This window comes from Myotis nattereri, assembly GCF_964212035.1.
Source record: "Myotis nattereri genome assembly, chromosome: 18".
NCBI lineage: Eukaryota > Metazoa > Chordata > Mammalia > Chiroptera > Vespertilionidae > Myotis > Myotis nattereri.
Window position 1 is genome coordinate 1,581,023 of NC_138093.1, and position 18,285 is coordinate 1,599,307.

An 18,285-nucleotide genomic window follows, 5' to 3' on the forward strand; every position below is an offset into this window, starting at 1 on the left:
GCATGTCCCTGGCATGCATATTTTTTAAATATATATTTTTATTGACTTCAGAGAGGAAGGGAGAGACAGAAACATCAGTGGTGAGAGAGAATCATGGATCGGCTGCCTCCTGCACGCCCCACACTGGGGATCGAGCCCACAACCCGGGCCTGTGACCTGATGGGGAATTGAACCGTGACCTCCTGGTTCCTAGGCCACGCTCACCACTGAGAACACGGCCGGGCTCCATGGTACACGTATTTACATTTGTGTGATGGCACCTGTCCTCCGGACAGACAGCGGGTGCATTAACCAATGAACACACCGCTCGTCCTTGGCTCCACCAGTAACAGCTTGGAGGAACACAGGAGGAAACAGCCAGGAGGTTCCATTTCTGAGGTTCAATGAATCCACCTGCTGCTTAATTTTCGTACCGTGAGAGGAAGTGGAGAAAAATTCTTCTGATCTTGGGTATGTACCTCCACGTTCACAGAGGCGTTGTGGCCGATGCCGAGTGGCCTAAAAATAGAGTGCTCCAGCACGCCGCCATTTTAATGATTAGCTTTATGCAACGTGATGATTTGGTCTGATTAATATTACAGGCATCACACTGTGGAAACGATGACACAACTCAATTTATCATAATTACCAGCATGAGACAGTTCTCTGTTAGGTCGCATATAGGCCAGGGAAGCACAGGTTCTAACCTCTAGCGAGCAGAACGCAAAGCCAGGCCAGCGTACATTAAATTCTAACATGCTGGCCCGGCGGCGTGGCTCAGTGGTTGAGCGTCCAGCTCTGACCCAGGGCTGGATCCCCAGTGGGGCAGGAGGCAGCGGATCAATGATTCTCTCTCATCATTGATGTTTCTCTCTCTCCCTCCCCCTTGCTCTCTGAAATCAATAAAAACATACTTTTAAAAATTCTAACATTCATGTCATCATCAAGCACTGAAGGCGGGCGTACTTCCTGTCTTAGTCCCAGGGAGTCCCCGAGGACCGTTCATTAACGCTGGGCCCTTGGGGCGATGCGTGTGCGTGTGCGTGTGCGTGTGTGTGTGTGTGTGTGCAGGCACCTTTGAATCCATCCTGCTGACAGGCCTCCCATCACGCTCCCTGCAGATTCCCGCTCCACGGCAGGTGCCGCATGTGCAAGCAGCCATGAGGAGCAGTGCCCTTACCAAGAAAAATGAAATTTGCCAGCTCAGACAGGTTATTGGCTAAAAATAGTGCCAGCGTCATAGTCCTCATCATTAAGTGAAGACAGAAAGGCACCGTGGCTGGTGGGGAAATGCGTGTGTAGCCAGCACGATGCACATGAGGAGAACCTCAGCGCAGCTCGGCCAGGCCTGCTCGATGTGGATGATGTCCAAGGGGCACCTGGTGTGCCCAGAGGTTGCAGGGGAAAGGCACAGGCTTTCACCGAAAGATGTGCTCACAGCCCGGCCGGTGTGGCTCAGTGGTTGAGCATGGACCTGTGAACCAGGAGGACACGGTTCGATTCCCGGTCAGGGCACAGGCCCGGGTTGTGGGCTGGATCCCCAGTGTGGGGCGTGCAGGAGGCATGTTTCTCTCTCATCACTGATGTTTCTATCGCTCCCTTCCTCTCCCATCCTCTCTGAAGTCAATAAAAATATATTTTAAAAAAGATGTGCTAATTATTTTAGAGTTGCCTTAACTGATGAAGATATTCCTGAGTAACAGACCAGGCAATCTGGTACTGTGGTTTTTATTACTGAAACGAGTAAAGGAACATTCGTGATCAGAACAGCTGAGCTTCTGAATGCTAACCTATATGGACGCAGACATACCCACCTTAAACCATTACCATTTCCGCAAACGGAAAGGGCGCAGCCCAGGGCACCGGGAGAGGTCTGGCAGCCCCGGTGAATTAGGGCAGATTAAAGACCTGTCCCTTTGGCTGCTCCGGGGCAGTCGGATACTGAACAGTAGATTCTTACCCTGCCCTGCGTGTGTGGGGCTGAGCTCTTACAGCGGTTTTGTTCCATGCTCCTCTCGGTGACTAATGGGAACTGCAAAGCCCTTCCCCGCCTCCCTCTCCCACCCTCACTCCGCGGGGCTGCGTCCTGCCCTCCTCCTCCTCCTCCTCCTGGGGACCCCCAGGCCTGGGGCGTTCCGGAAGTTCTGTCTGATCTGGCTACAGCTCTTAATACCCGTGTTTGGGGGGATTCTGTTATCCTGTGAAATGTAATCTCCCGCGTTCGGCGTGCGGGAAGCCCTGGGGGGATTATTAGCAGATTTCCCCTCGTCTGCGAAGACGGCGCTCAGGACGGGCCGGGGTCCCTCAGGACCAGGCGGAGGAGGGTCTGTCCACAGCATCCTACTTAGCATGTGTGCAGCCGCAAGGGGCCGGAGACGGCTGGGACAGGGTTCCATCCTCCTCGAGGATGCTCCGTCCTCCTGGGATCAAACCTCCATCTGGCAGGAATGCTGCTGTGGGTGGCAGGCAGAGCAGCAGCGGCCATGACCACCCACCGGGTCACTCGCTCACAATGCACATTCTCGGGCCCACGCAGACCCACTGAGTCAGAACCAGGGCCCGGCACGCTCTGCTGCAAATGCTTCCAGGTGGTTCTGATGCAAAGGGGAGCCTGGGGACCCCCGTGTTAGAGAAAGGGGGCGCGGCCATCCCTGCAGCACCAGCTGCGCGGTGCCTCCCAGCTCCATGCCCTAAAGCCACGGGGACCCCGCGGTGGTGTGTGAGTGATAGCCTCCTGATGTGCGTGGTCCCAGCGACTCCGCCTTCGCTGCCGCTGGCCTTCCTAGCAACTCACAGCTGCGAAAGGGGGACTGGATGGAGCCCTGCGCAGAGCAGACGGCGACGGTGAGGCTCAGCCAGGAGCCAGCGGTGCCTCTGAGGTTCTCGTAAGATTAATCGCCACCGCGGTCACTCCCCACCAGACAGATCGCCTGTGGACTACGGTTATAATTCTTGCCTCATAGAGAGACTCCAAACATGCTGGGCATTCCCCCGCAAATCGAGTTCGTCGCAGGATTTGGGTGCAGTGCGCGATCATCTTTCTCTAAGGACCTGGGGTTCTCATTTGCAGAACTAGCACCTCCGCGAGGCATCGCCTGCCCTCACAGCAGGGAAACCCGAGAGGCCATGGTGCATGCGCTCAGCGGCGCCTCGCCCGCGTTAGTCACCAGTCACCCTAAGAAGGAGGCGCTTCTAAGTCGGAAGTAGCCGTGAATTCCGGAAGACGCCTGCATGGAGCTCTGTGAAAAATCCACGGCCACGCCTGTGCTCCAGTCTTCCCGGCAGGACGAGCGGGCAGGACGACCAGCCCCTCTGCGCGCGGCGAGCACAGGTGGCTCTGGGAAATTCTGAACGTCCCTAACGACAGCGCTCGCCCGGCAGCCACGCATTTTGTGGGGGCACCTCTGGGGGACACGAAGGGCTTAGCAGGGGTCCGTGTGACTAGTGAAGTAGGTGTCAAAGCTGTGAACGCTGAGGATAAGGGTACCGATGAGGATACAGACAGCGTCCTTACAGAGTCATCTCTGCATGACCCTGTGAGTGAGAAACACACCAGGCGTCGCCCAGGAGCGCTCACGCTTGCATTCCCCCATCTCAGGCGCATGGAAGGTCTCCTCCCCCCAAACCTGCTGCCTGACAACCCCCTCCCCCCGCTTCCCCACGGCTCGGTTCATTCCATTTACCTCCTCGGGGACGGCTCTGATGTTGACGAAGCCTTTCCGGAAGACCACGAACACGCGGCGGGCCCCGCAGCGCAGGGCGGAGGTGGCGCAGTCGAAGGCCGTGTCCCCCGCCCCGAGCACGATCACGACGCCCCGGATGGACGGCAGGGGCGCGCGGCAGGCGCACATTCCTGGGCGACAGAAGGAAAAACCTTTAGGGGGAGAAACTGCTGTCGCAAGACAGCTCGGAGGATGCTGGTCCTCGAGGCCGTGGGAAACGGCAGCGCGCAGCGTGCGGGACGGATGCCCCCATCAAGGTCTCTGCTTCCCTGCAGAGCTGTTTTCTCACAGCCCGGCCGGCGGCTCAGGGGCTGAGCGTCGACCTATGAACCGGGAGGTCAGGGTGTGACTCCAGGTCAGGGCACAGGCCCGGGTTGTGGGCTTGATCCCCAGAGTGGGGCGTGCAGGAGGCAGCCAATCCATGATTCTCTCTCATCACTGATGTTTCTCTCTCCCTCTCCCTTCCTCTCTGAAATCAATAAAAATAAATGTGTGTGTGTGTGTGTGTATATAACATATATATATGTAGAATTTAAAAAGTTTAAAAAGGCTCATATACTCATATATGTAATTTCATAGTCAGTTCCTTGAGCCTCCCCTTACCTTCTCGAACAGTGGTTCTCAACCTTCCTAACGCCGCGACCCTTTAATACAGTTCCTCGTGTTGTGGTGACCCCCAGCCATAAAATTATTTTCGTGGCTACTTCATCACTGTAATTTTGCTACTGTTATGGATCATCATGTAAATATCTTTTTTGCAGGATGTATTTTCATTATTACAAATTGAACATAATTAAAGCATCGTGATTAATCACAAAAACAATATGTAATTACATATGTGTTTTCTGATGGTCTTAGGCGACCCCTGTGAAAGGGTCGTTTGACCCCCAAAGGGGTCGCGACCCACAGGTTGAGAACCTCTGTTCTAGAAGGCTAGCTTGCAACACATTTTGAGGGGCACAGGTCCTAACAAGCCGGAATCGAGGAGCGCTCTCTTGGCAAGGGGTGGCCTGTGTTTTTCACGTGGCTTCGTTCACTTTCCTTAGAAGAAAAGGCAGTGCCGCTCACGGCCTGGGCCCGTCACCCACAGCGTGTCCTGCGTGTATGTCGCTCAGCCATGATGTTGTAAGACTTCTAGCAAACAGCCCCGCTGTACATTACCATTCAGGAAACTTGGAACATTAAAAATTAACATACTGCGAATAAGCGTTCTTTCTGTAACTGAAGAGTTTCTGAAACTATTTAAATAGTTAAAATAAAACTTTCTCCTGTTGACCATTTTTCTGTTTGTTTTTTTTTAAATAAAAGTGAACATTAAAGGGAAATGAATTTTTTGTGTGCATTTCTCAAGAGCACCTATATGAACGAGGATCTGATGTCCGTATGAAAATTTGTGTAAAATGGTAAAATGCAGGTGCTCTCTCTGTCTTGAGTGGTATGTATTATCGGATTAAATACAACTGCTGATAAGATAAATTACTATAATTTTTGAAATGACATCTTGGATAGCATGGGCCTATAATTGTCATAAACATAATAATCAATTTGCTTGGGAGAGTCTGTATCTGGGATTACATAACCGGCTCCTGCAATTCTCAAATGAGGTCACGTGTGCTATGACCTTCCTTAGAAGGCATCTCAGTCACATGTATATCCTGCTGGCGTGGAAGGAGGCGGAGGGGGTGGTACACATCTTTAGCGGTAAACTTCTATAAAATAACCTATAGAAAAAGACATGGCTTTAAAAAATTGTTTGGAGAAAATGTAAGCTCTTATCTTTTCTACATGCAATTCAATGTCAGAATAGACTTTTAAAAGTATATATGCTGGCCCAGCCGGCGTGGCTCAGTGGTTGAGCATCGACCTATGAACCAGGAGGTCACGGTTCGATTCCCAGTCAGGGCACATGCCTGGGTTGCGGGCTTGACCTCCAGTAGAAGGTGTGAAGTAGGCAGCCGATTCATGATTCTCTCTCATCATTGATGTTTCTCTCTCTCTCCCTCTCCCTTCCTCTCTGAAACCAATAACAATATATTTCAGAAGAAAGTGTGCATGTTTAAAGGGTAGCTCGGACTTGTTTTTGGAGAATATATTTCAGCCTCTTTATCATTAGGACACGACTCCAGCTCAGATACAGCAAAGCTTCAGGCTGCTGCTGAGCTCAGGCCGTGCGACCACACGGACACCACGCCCCAGGGTGTCTGTCCGGAGTCTCCCTGTCACTTCACCCGCTCACTGCTTCAGGCGAGACCATCTTCTCGCCTGTTTGGGTATAACCGTTTGTCCAATTTCAAAATGAAAAGATTAAACGCGCTTGGATCCAAACTGAAGTCCCTGCCACTCCTTCTAATAACATCTTCCACGGTTCGTTTCCGACTCTCTCACTCGGAAGCAATGTCTAGGGAGGCAGCTCAGACGCCTGCAAGAGCAAGCCTCCTCCAGCGACGCCTGCCTGAGGGCGCGCAGGTCGCCGCTGGCTAACGGGGGCATCGGCCCCCCGCCCCTGCGTCAGGTGAGTGTCATGAAGGATCCGGCGGCACAACATCCTCGGAGCCTGGACTTAATACCAATGTGTAACCCACCCGACCACGTCAGGAACGGAAGACGCTGTGTTTTACCTGCTTTACTGCCTTTGGCGACAAGAGGCAGAAAGTCCTTGGACGTATAAAAGCCCTGGTCCTGGGTCAGGCCCTGGAAGATGTGGTCCTTGTTGGGTTCTGGCAAACCTGAGGATAAACATGTATAAAATGTCATTAGCAGGAGGAGAAACGTGTCCTATCAGGTAGTTAAGCACATGGAAGGCTGCCATCACTAAAATCAGGTGGTTCTTAGAGGGGAAGAAATCTGTAAGCAAATCCACATGGAAGAATGCTCTTAATATGATGTACCAGACCTCAGAGGAGAGCTTTAATATAAAGCTGGCACACATCAGACATCACACCTCACGCACACACAGTCATAACAGAAGCATGGATGCACACGTGCATATAGTGTCCAGGGGAACCACCAGGTTATATTCTTTCTAAAAAATATTTTTTTGTTGATTTCAGAGAGGAAGGGAGAGGGAGAGAAGGATAGAAACATCAATGACGAGAGAGCATCATTGATCAGCTGCCTCCTGCACACCCCACCCTGAGGATGGAGCCCGAAACCTGGGCCTGTGCCCTGACCAGGAATCAAACCATGAACTCCTGGTTCACAGGTTGATGCTCAACCACCAAGCCACAATGGCTGGGATCGGGTTATAGTCTTTCCTCATGGCATAAATAAAAATAAATTGCTGATGTATTTAAGTGCCAAATATAAAAAACTAATCATAAAAACTAAAAAAAGTTATTGGTACATATTTGACTAGTTCCTGAATATGGGAAATATTTTTTTTAAAAAGACTAAAACAATCAAAGAAAAAATATATTTGAGCATAAAAATTCAGCTACTTCTACATTTAAAAATATTGTAAGCAAATTAAAAGGCAAATAATTCACCAGGAGAATATTTTAACAAATAAAATGTCTTTATAAAGAAATTTCTCAATTTTAAGAAAGAACATTAAATTTTCAACAGTCATAAACAAAGAACAACAAAAATTGGGATAAGTGCCCTGACCGGTTTGGCTCAGTGGATAGAGCGTCGGCCTGTGGACTCAAGGGTCCCAGGTTCGATTCCGATCAAGGGCATGTACCTTGGTTGCAGGCACATCCCCAGTAGGGGGCGTGCAGGAGGCAGCTGATCGATGTTTCTAACTCTCTACCCCTCTCCCTTCCTCTCTGTAAAAAATTCAATAAAATATATTTAAAAAAAATTGGGATAAGAAAAAATATAAACACCTTAAAAGCACCAAAAATCTTAACTAAGCAACTTAAAAACTATGAACTAAGACAGTGTGGTCTGGTTTCCTCTCTTCTAATACACAAAGGATTTAAGAGAATTCGGTTCGTGGCAAGGGTAGAGATGGATTGTTGTACTCGTCTGATAGACACACAGATTAGCGCTCAATTTCTAGAAAACAGTTTTGAGTTTATCCTCAGGAAGCACTAAGACATGCAAATAAAGTTTTAGTGTGCAAAATGGTTAATGCAAAAAAAAAAATAGAGACAGAAGTAGCTGAATTTTTATCATTTTTTTTTCAAATTTCACATCTTATGTCAAGGAAAGAAAAAAGCTTAAATCAGAGTAAAGTACTAAACTTTGGCAAATTAAACAAAGGAATACAAAGAAAGAAAAATGAAGCTTCTGAGAGTGAACGATGAAAGATAATGAAACTTGCAAATACCCATCGATCAAAGGCAGCTCTCCCGCGAGGAGGAGGCGTATTAATAAATAAGGCCTGTGTCTACACCACGATGATTTCAAAAAGACACTGAAATGACTTCTTAATTCACTTTCCAGTGGGAAGAAGGAGGTTTATGAATGAAGAGGAGCTGACACAGACTTGACAAACGCAGCCGATCGGCGTGGAGACTGTTTTTTCTTGTCTTTTATGCAATCCAGGTCGTTTCTTTGTTCCCCTGGCACAGACACGGGGACCCTGGTGTCTCGGGATGCACTTACACAAAGGAACACCTCCGTGAGGTCGACCGAAAAGGATCGCTTTCACGTTCTCCAAGAAGAACAGACATGAACATCATGTCGCTCAGGTGACAGAAATCTAATGGAACGTTTACTGATCATGCACTGTAGGTGCTGTTCCCAAATGCATGGCCTGGCCGTGATTGTTAAAACACACAAATTTATTTAATTCTCATAAAACCCTTCACACAACTGACAGCGTGATCCACATTCCAGGTGCGAGGGAGCTGAGGCTCAGCGAGGGGAAGGGGCTGCTGAGGACACGGGACAGGTGAGCAGCAAAGCCCGCGTCCAGCCTGGGCAGCCGCTGCCCTTTCCACGTGGAAGGCGGGAAGTAAGCCCCGAGATAATGGGATGCTACGTGACGAGTGGTATTGAAACCAACCATCCGGCCGGCCGGCGTGGCTCAGTGGTGGAGCGTCCACCTGTGAACCAGGAGGTCACGGTTCCATTCCCAGTCAGGGCACAGGCCCAGGTTGGGGGCTGGATCCCCAGTAGGGGGTGTGCAGGAGGCAGTCGATCCATGATTCTCTCTCATCACTGATGTTTCTATTTCTCTCTCCCTTCCTCTCTGAAATCAATAAAAATATAATTAAAAATAAATAAACAAACTAAGCATTCCACACCCAGTATTCAGTGCTGCCCTACGCCTATGGAAACGCATCCAGCCCAGAATGTGCGTGGCCAGCTTCCCGCCTGGGGGCAGAGGAAGGCTGGCTGCTGCCTGGGGCTGTAGCTCTGTTTTGTGATTCTTCTCCCTGGTACAACCCTTTCTGGAATGTTCTCCTCTGTGCGGGCATCCCCTTGGTGACTGGCTGGTTACTTTCTTTTCTATTTTTTTATCCAGTAGCACTGACTTTTATTCATTCATGCGAAGTCACCTGAAATGATATTTGTTGCATTTAAAATATATTTTTACTGATTTCAGAGAGGAAGAGAGAAGGAGAGAGAGAAACATCAGTGATGAGAGAGAATCATGGATCGGCTGCCTCCTGCACGCCCCCCACTGTGGATCAAGCCCGCAACCCTGGGCCTGTGCACTGACCAGAATAGAACCTGGGACCCTTTGGTCCGCAGGCCGACACTCTATCCACTGAGCCAAACCAGCTGCTATCTGTTGCATTTAAATGCTCATTAATGTAAATGGCTGAACAAACCCATTTCAATGGCTACTCAATATCCCACACTGCTTGATGCTCTTTGAAATACGCATCTCTGCTTTCTTTCCCAAACACCTCCCCCTCTGCAACAACCACAGAAGGAAGACCAGTGGCGTGGCCCGGCTGGCGTGGCTCAGTGGCTGAGCATCGACCTATGAACCAGGAGGTCAGGGTTCGATTCCTGGTCAGGGCACATGCCTAGGTTGCGGGCTCGATCCCCAGTGTGGGGCGTGCAGGAGGCAGCTAGTCAACGATTCTCATCATTGATGTTTTTCTCTCTCTCCCCTCTCTTTTCCTCTCTGAAATCAATAAAAATATATATTAAAAAAGAAAAGGATGGCGAGGCGCACAGGACATTCTTTGTGCTCGTGTTAAGTTGCTAAGCTGCGCACTCAGTGAGCAAGACCAGGGCAGCACAGATGCTGTGCACGCCCCGTCTAGGGAGGGACAGGGGAGTGAGCGTTCCAGGCTGCGTCCCCGTGGCCCTGCGAGGAGGCGGCGGGCCCCTCTCAGATTCGGGAACGCCTGCGTGTTACTTTACCGGGTCACTTCCTCGGTGGTAACTGGACTGAGCGAGTGCTGGTGAGCTGCCTCTCGTTCTTGGAGGCATCCGCGTGAGTGGCAGCTGAGCCCGTGGGAGAGACAGCGAGGCACAGACCTGCCCCCAGGGAGGGCCTCAGGGAGCGCGGGGGGTGGAGAGGACAGCACCCAGGAGAGCCGGGCTCGGCGCCCCCGCAGGCCGGGGGCTGGCAGCAGGGGCACGGAGCCCTCCCTGGGGCGCACGTCCTCGAGGCTCACCCCGTGCTGTCCCACAAGATGTGGGGTGACAGATCCACTGGGCAGGGGCTCCCCTCGCGGTCAGTCTGAGCACAGCCAAACGCAGTCAGTGGCGAGTGCCCTGCGTTTCTCACTTTTCCAAGAACTTTCCTGTCTGGGATTTCACCTTCTTCTCGAAGAAGAAGGCCTTTCGTGTGGCCTCAGCCCTCGGGGTCCCCGCCTGGACTGGGGACCGGCCGTGGTGCAGGCCGAAGACCTTAAAATCGCAGATGAAAGAGGCTCGGGAACCCAACTCACGGGACACGAGGCTTGTCCCCTGGCTACGCCCCTGCGCCTCTGCTAATGCGACGTCTCTGTGACCGTTCTTCTTCTTTATTTCTGTTCACTTAATCTTTTAAAGATACCTTCCTGCCGACTGCCGTGTTTCTATAACTATTTGTAACCCAGCGTATATGGAATCAGAAGGAGGCCTCGGAGGTCAGACTTCCTGCATTAAAATTCTACTTCTACGGCGACCTTGGGCAAGTCAATAATCCGCCGGAGCAGCCGCCGCCTTGGCCAAGTGTTGCTGGGAGGATGAAATGAGAACAATGTCTGTGAAGTGAATGTTTCCTTTTATTTGCACCCTCTCCCTACAAGCCTTGGTTCAATGTAATGAAATGACACGTGTGGACAGCCGTACCTTCAACGTGCATCCCATCCATTATACACACCGTGGATGTTGTCACTCCTCGAAGTGGTCGGTGCTGGGCAGGTGGGTAGCGGAGCCCATGAAACTTGGCATCTTCGGCTTCACTAAGTGCTGGGGTCCAACCCCAGCAGGTCCAGGGGTCCCCAAAGGTGTGGACGGAGTCAGCAAAAAAGGAATAACACGGAGACAGCATTCAGTTGATCAGCAGCCTAGCCAGGATCTCTAGCCAAGTTCTGGTCAGGATCTCCAGCGAAGTTCTGGTTAGGATCTCCAGCCAGGTTCTGTGTCCATGTTCTCTTGCTAGGTTCTCCAGCCAGGTTCTCCAGGTTCTCTAGCCAGGTTCTGTAGCCATGTTCCCTTGCTAGGTTCTCCAGCCAGGTTCTGTCCAGGATCTTCAGCCAGGTTCAGTCACCAGGTTCTAGTCAGGTTCGCTTGCCATGTTCTATCGAGGTTCTATAGCCAGGTTCCGTCTCTAGGTTCTGTCTCTAGGTTCTGTGGCCAGTTTCTGTCCAGGATCTTTTGCCATGTTCTCTCCAGCGAAGTTCTTCTGTCTCTAGGTTCTGTGTAGGTTCTGTGTCTAGGTTCTGTGTAGGTTCTGTGTCCTGTTGTCTTGTTACATCTGTATTTATACCAGTTGATTCCAATCCTATCAATCGCTATTCCAAAGGTTAGGGCGTTTCTTATTTCCATTCCAGGGAGTAAAGATTATGTAGCTTAAGCATGATTGTTCGTAGTTAAAGTGATTAATTACCCGCCTGGCACTTAGTTAAGGGGTTTTATTCCCTCCCTAACTTCAGGGGAAAATCCCTACCTGGGGAAACAACCTTTCTCAGAGAGGTGACCTTGGTTAAAACACATAGTGCCAAGAAGGTGAGCAAACATATTAAGAACAGTATGCCATATATGCCAGGTCCCTTGAAACAGCAAGGATGGACTGGCTCCTGGCAACTAAGAGGCTGTGGCCAGACAAGGCTACTCTACCCGCATCTGGTCAAAGACAGGAGCCTCAGGACCAGGCGAGCAGCAGGATGAAGACCCTCTCACGTTTCCTGGGTTGTTCAAGTTCTTGCCTCAGAGACCGACCTGGGAGTCTGTCTCAGGACCTCCCCTCTCCCGCTGTGCTTGGCAAAGTCATGCACCACCTCACGCTCCAACTCCTTGATTCTGGAGGGAAGGTAGCCCTGCCTGGTGTAGGGGGTTGTTCTGAAACGTAGGAAGAGATGTGCACACAAAAGCACTCCGTCCAGTAAGTCTCAAGCAGCCTTCAAATGTCAGTCATTACTACTGTCTTGGGCAAAATGTAAGTGATGGAAAATAAAGACTCACATGATAAGAAGTCATAGGAAACACTGCCAAAGGCAAAAGTCATAGGATGGACCACAGGCAGCCCTTTAAATGGGTGTTTACAAGATGCGTAAATGTAGGTATAAAATGATAGATGTATGTATCTACTAAAATATGAATCTAATTAATATCTAGAAAAGATTGACTGTTCCTATACCCAGCCCAGGCACCTGGGGTCCCAGCAGAGAGTAACTCGCTCCCCTGAGGGTCTAACATGCACAGTGCACAGCGGGTCACAAAGCTCGTCACCGGTCACGTACAGATCACGCCTGTGACCCAGAGGACGTCTGTCTTATTTCCAAGGGACAACAGTGCCAGATGGGCTATACTCCTAGGATCTATATATTGATTAGGAAGAGATCGATGGAGCCCTATTGTGCTTCTTTTGTCAATAACACTCCCCATCTTGTCCCCGCTGCCCCCCTGCAGGCCAGCACGCTTAGTCCTGAGGGTTCGGACTGAATTCGGAAAGAATGCAGTGATTCCCTGCAACACACGTGAAATCAGGTCACCGTGTGCCAACAGCGTTCATCCCATCGACCTGTCCAGTCCTCGTTATACATCTGTTCCGTGTAAGTGCCGCCGACTTCCTCTCCCGGCCTGACCACATGCACTCACGGCGTGTAGCACGCAGTTGGTTAGCGCATAACCAGACGGAGATGTTACGAATGGGAGTCACCATCTCAAACCGTGATTTCCCCCATGACACACGGTATTTTTCTGTAGGAAGCATATAATAAGTGAAGTCCAGAACCAAGAGAAACACCGAGCACTCGGCCGTTTCGAAGATCTGACAGGTGCTGAAGGAAGGCCCTCTTTTTGTATAGAATTTGTAAGATGTATGATACCTCCTTCAAAAGCCTCGAGGAAAGGAATAAAATAACTAAAGATGATAATTCCCACAGAGTTAAGGCAAAAATGTATTTCAGGTCCCTTTCGTAACTTCCTGTAGAAAATCTGCGCAAGTCCTACCACACCCATGAGACAGGTTCACGAAACTTCGTATGAGAACTCAATTCAGGGCCCGATGTGGGGCGCGTCCAGGTGACGACTATGTACACATGCTAAGAAAAGAGCGTTAACCAGTGTCACACGGATGGAACACACTGAGTGTCGTCATTACAATTCCGGAGGCTCGTTTGCCTCTCAGAAAACATCCCGCAATTCCACGCGGCAAAGTGAGGATGTGACTCGCTCTTCCTTTCTGGTCTCACCATGTTCACTGCCTTTACATATTTGGGGGGAAATACAGAGACTTCATTTTAATTAATAAAATGATGCCCAAGGACTCCAAGATGGGCAAAATGCCCTTGAGTGTATTTTACTTTCCTGACAAACCATTTCTATACTCAGGAACCTTCTGATCTATTGTTCCTTCTATATAAAGGGGCATAGAAAACAACCAACATGACTCAACCTTGGGCTAAAAAAAAACAAAACAAGATAAGGCATTTCTCTTTACACTTTTGTAATATTCTAATATTGTCATAATGAGCAGAAAGTATTTTAAGAATTAAATTTTAATTTTAATATAAACGTAAGATCTTGTAAATCCCTCTTTTAGTAAAGCTGTATGAACGTACTTTCCTATAACTGTCAGAAACTTCTACCTATTTACTTGGCATTATTTAGTACAGTATGATTTCCCCCTTGGACCGCTTCTCTTTTCTTCATTCCCCTCCCCTCTCTTTTCTCTGTTTCTCATTTTCATCTGGCTTTTACTACGAAGCAATTTCCTTACATTTTAATCCTCACATTGTGAAGCCAAAAAATAAAATAAATAAAATAAAAATCAAACAATACGCCTGGGGCAAAGGTTTTTTCCTTAACGACTGGAATTCTTAGATGGCGCTAGGAGATGAGTATTTAGGACTCCGTACGTATACTATATGCCAAAGCAAAGAAATCATTAATAATAAAAGACTAAAAAGGAACAGTCCTATTACAAAATAAATCTCCCAGGCTTGCAAAGAAAACAAATTTGCCACCGCCACCTGCTGTGGCAATGAGGCCATAATCTCAACAGCAGGACATAAAAGGGAAGAGGAGACACAAATACAAAAGCACAGACACTAAAAAAGTAATTAAAACACTTATCTCCATCCCCATCCATAACGGAACACCCTCCACCCGCCACTGAAACGCAGGGCCTGTGCACAGCCCAGCGGGAAGGGCATTACGGCTGCCACCACGAACGCACACCCGGGCAGGGGGAGGCCCTGGGCGGATGGGATCTTGGAGGTATTACTAATGGGCTCATCGCCCGCAAATGCGCCACACGCTCATCGGCCGGATCCCTTGCTTCCTCAGAGGTATTTTTAAAAATTATACATCTCCATTGTTTACTCAAATATATTCTTGACTGCAGGCCCTCGCCCGCCCCCTCCGTGTCATTGTCCTCCTGGCTTTCACAACTCTGCTGTGAGGCTCCAGTATTCTGCACATCAACCATCTGAGGCCATCGCTGTTAACGTAACGTGCACTTAAATATATTTTTATGGATTTCAGAGAGGAAGGGAGAGGGAGAGACAGACAGACACATCCATGATGAGAGAGAATCATCGATCGGCCGCCTCCTGCACACCCCCGACTGGGGATCCAGCCCGAAACCTGGGCCTGTGCCCTGACTGGGAATCGAACCGTGACTTCCTGGTTCACAGGTTGATGCTCAGCCCCAGAGCCACGCCGGCTGGGCTGGGCAATCATGTTTAACAACACGTGTATTTAGGTCAGGCACTTAAACGGGTTCCTAGAAAGCCATGTTCATAGCTACAGTCCTGGAGTGTGAAGAGGTGGCACGCAAGGCAAGGGTGTGGGCCGTGGGTCTGATTACTCCCGTGGCCTCTGGCCTCAGGCTCTGCAAAGTGAGACGATGCGAGTCCGAGGAAGCAAGGGGCAGCTTTCACACCAGACCGGGCACCCCTGTGCTGGGAGACCCCCTGCCTGCTAGGTTTTGCTCTCTCATCCCTGGATTCTCACCAGGCACCTCTGGGGGGCAATGCACAGCCCCTGGGGTCATGGTCAGACAACCTCAAATGGACTCCGACGATGGTGTTTATCAGCTTTTCTCTACAAGTTCATGCTCAAGTTACTAAACGTTAAACCTCCGTCTCCTCATCTTTAAAAATAGAAGAGTTAGTCCCACCGGACGGCTCAGTGGTTGAACGTCGACCTATGAGCCAGGAAGTCAGGGTTTGATTCCCGGTCAGGGCACAGGCCGGGGTTGCAGGCTCGATCATCAGTAAGGGGAGTGCAGGAGGCAGCCGATTCATGATTCTCTCTCACCACTGATGTTTCTATCGCTCTCTCCCTCTCCCTTTCTCTCTGAAATCAATAAAAATATATATTTTAAAAAATAAAATAAAAATAGAAGAGTTACAAAAATGTCTTTCTTTACAGAACTAGTATTGGGACAAGTAAACATACCATAGCTCTATATTGTTGTAATTGCTTAATTTCACAGGTAGAAAAAGCAATTCACGATCAGATATTGGTTATGCTACCATATAGGTCTTTCATCTTGAAATGATATTCACAAGTAAATGTCATTTCATTTTAATTATGCACTTTCCTCTTAGAGTCAAGTGATGCATTTCTATGCCCATTCACCTTACTCTAAATCACTAGTATAATTCTATAAATTTTAGCAGAAAAATGTATCTTAATAGATTTCTGCAAAAACATCTATAATAATAAAAGCATAATATGCTAATTAGACCAGATGTCCTTCTGGACGACCTTCTGGATGAAGCTGGGGCTGCAAGGGGAGCCCGGGTCCTGGGTACCAGAGGGAAGCCAGCACCGGCAGCCGGGGGAAGAAAGGCTAGTGGTGCATGAATTTTGTGCATCGGGCCTCTAGTGAGTGAAATAAACAAATGATCCCCATGCTTCAATATTCTTGGAATGTATTTAGTATTATTGACTTGTTGCTGAGTTAAGAGTCTTGAAATGAGAATACTTTTCTCGGAATTCAGAAAATTCCACCAAGTAGTCCCCTTCCCAAAGACATTCTCGATGGGCAGCTGTGGTCAACAATTTCAGAACCACGTGGTCAACCTTCTCGAACCCGTGTGCTCATCACCAAAGAGGTAGGTTGTCTAGAAGCAGCGCTGGAACCTGGCCTGGGTTTTTCAAGGAACCCACACCTCTAAGAAACAGGTGTCTCTGTGCCTGCATGCGTGTGTGTGTGCACAGAGGGGCAGACCTGCAGTACATTCCGGAAGAGCCGTGCCTCACGAGTGGGTTAAAGAATCACACTCGCCAGGATGAAATGCACCACACTGTCCTCTTATCCAGACGCCATTCCAAGTTCAGAGAGAGTGGCCGCCAGTGCCACACTGCGAGGTAATTATCCACACCTGCCAGTCACTCACCGGGAACGGGCGCTGTCTGTGGGAGAACGTGTCGGATGCTAGCCCGGGGGAAGGGAAGGCACGGGTTCGACATCAGACGCACCTGTGTCCCCATCACCACTCCACCGCGCCTCAGCTGCATAACCTTGCATAATCAGTTATTTAAATTTTAAGTTTCCATTTCCTTATCTATAAAACCTGCCTCACAGGGAGATTCATGAGATAATATATCTCAATAGTATGATAATTGCTTAGCCCAGTGGCGGGCGTATGACAAATGTTAATAAATGAGTTGGCTTTTATGTATTTTAAACTTTTAAAAATCCTATTACTTTTACACTTGTACCTTCCTTGATGTTTAACACGATTTCAGTATAAAACACCACAACAACAACCATAACGATGACAAAGCTACAGATAATTTAAACTTAGTGCCAGTTAAAATTTATTTAAATATGAGCACATAAAACCTGGCAGAGTCGATGTATAATTGTAACATATCTAGTTCTGAAATTTCATTACCAAAAAATGACAAATAAAAATATAGCTTATCATGTTCCACTTTTAGATTTGGTCCAGCTGTGATTTTTTTTTTTAATACTTACCCAAGGATTAAATATGTTTATTGATTTTAGTGAAAGGAGAAGGAAGAGAGAGGGAGAGGGTAAACAGTTTACCCTCCTGGGGCAGCACTGCCACCCAAGGAGAACTCATTTCAATTATGATGTTTACATGAAGACAGTGATGAAGACATTGATGAATACAATTGATGAAGACAGTGATGAGGACATGGATGAGGAAGAGAGAAAGAGAGAAAGAGAGAGAGAGAAACATCAATGTGAGAAAGAAACATCCACAGGTTGCTTCCCGTATGCGCCCCAACCAGGGATCAAACAAGCAATGTAGGTATGTGCCCTGGCTGGGAATCGAACCCGCAACTTTTTGGTATATGGGTCGACACTCCAACCCACTGAGCCACACCAACCAGAGCCCAGCTGTGAATTTTAAATTATAATTACAATCAGTTGGGAATAGGAACTTCGATGCTTACTTTATTTCACTGATTCTTCATTCATATTTATTGAGTGCCTACTATGTGCTAGCCAACACACTAGGTGCTGGGGAAATGCAGATGCACAGCTCCCAGGATGTGTCATCAGAAAGTCAGAAACAGCAGGTTCATTCTCTGACAGAGGGACGCACAGTCCAGCTGCCAAACTCCGGGCACACGGCCTGCGGACAGCCACACCCACGCTGAGTCCCTGGAGGTGAGTGCTCCCAGCGGTGGAAGAAGGGGAAGGAAGGGCAAAGGCAGGGCAGGGTCAGAGTTCAAGGCCCTGGACCTGGGGTGTGGTCAGGGGAGCAGGCAGGAGGGCACGGGTGGGCAGGTCGCATGGGCCCTGCAGGTCACACTGAGGATTGTGGATGTCACACTGAGGAGACCCTGCAGGGAGGTGATAGGATCAGCTCTGAAGGTCAACAAGGGCGAGTCAGTGGGTGTGCGTGGCGTGGACTGGCAAGCAGCGGGAAGGTGGGCCGGGGGCCATGGCCGGGCTGCTGCAAGGATGCGGCTGAGACAGGAGCGCTCACCTGCGCTCCCCACCTGGGGCACTGGGAACCTCCCCTCGCACACATGACCGGACGTGCCCACGACCTCCGTGTAAACACAGTTTCCTCCCGGGGCAACACTG

General features: G+C 49.2%; 1 protein-coding gene across 4 annotated transcripts in view; it reads right to left on the reverse strand.

Annotated features, from left to right (window-relative positions):
- Positions 1-18,285, reverse strand: part of DPYD (dihydropyrimidine dehydrogenase) — a 349,138-nt gene that overhangs the window by 161,740 nt on the left and 169,113 nt on the right. For all 4 annotated transcript variants that reach the window (XR_013997127.1, XM_081111986.1, XM_081111987.1 and 1 more), the window contains exons 9-10: positions 6,320-6,427; positions 3,663-3,832 (exon numbers count right to left, since the gene is read on the reverse strand). Coding sequence is in view for 3 of the 4 variants with exons in the window: in XM_081111986.1 (XP_080968112.1) it covers positions 3,663-3,832; positions 6,320-6,427 (278 nt within the window). In the remaining variant the exon portion in view is untranslated. The remainder of the gene's footprint in view (positions 1-3,662; positions 3,833-6,319; positions 6,428-18,285) is intronic.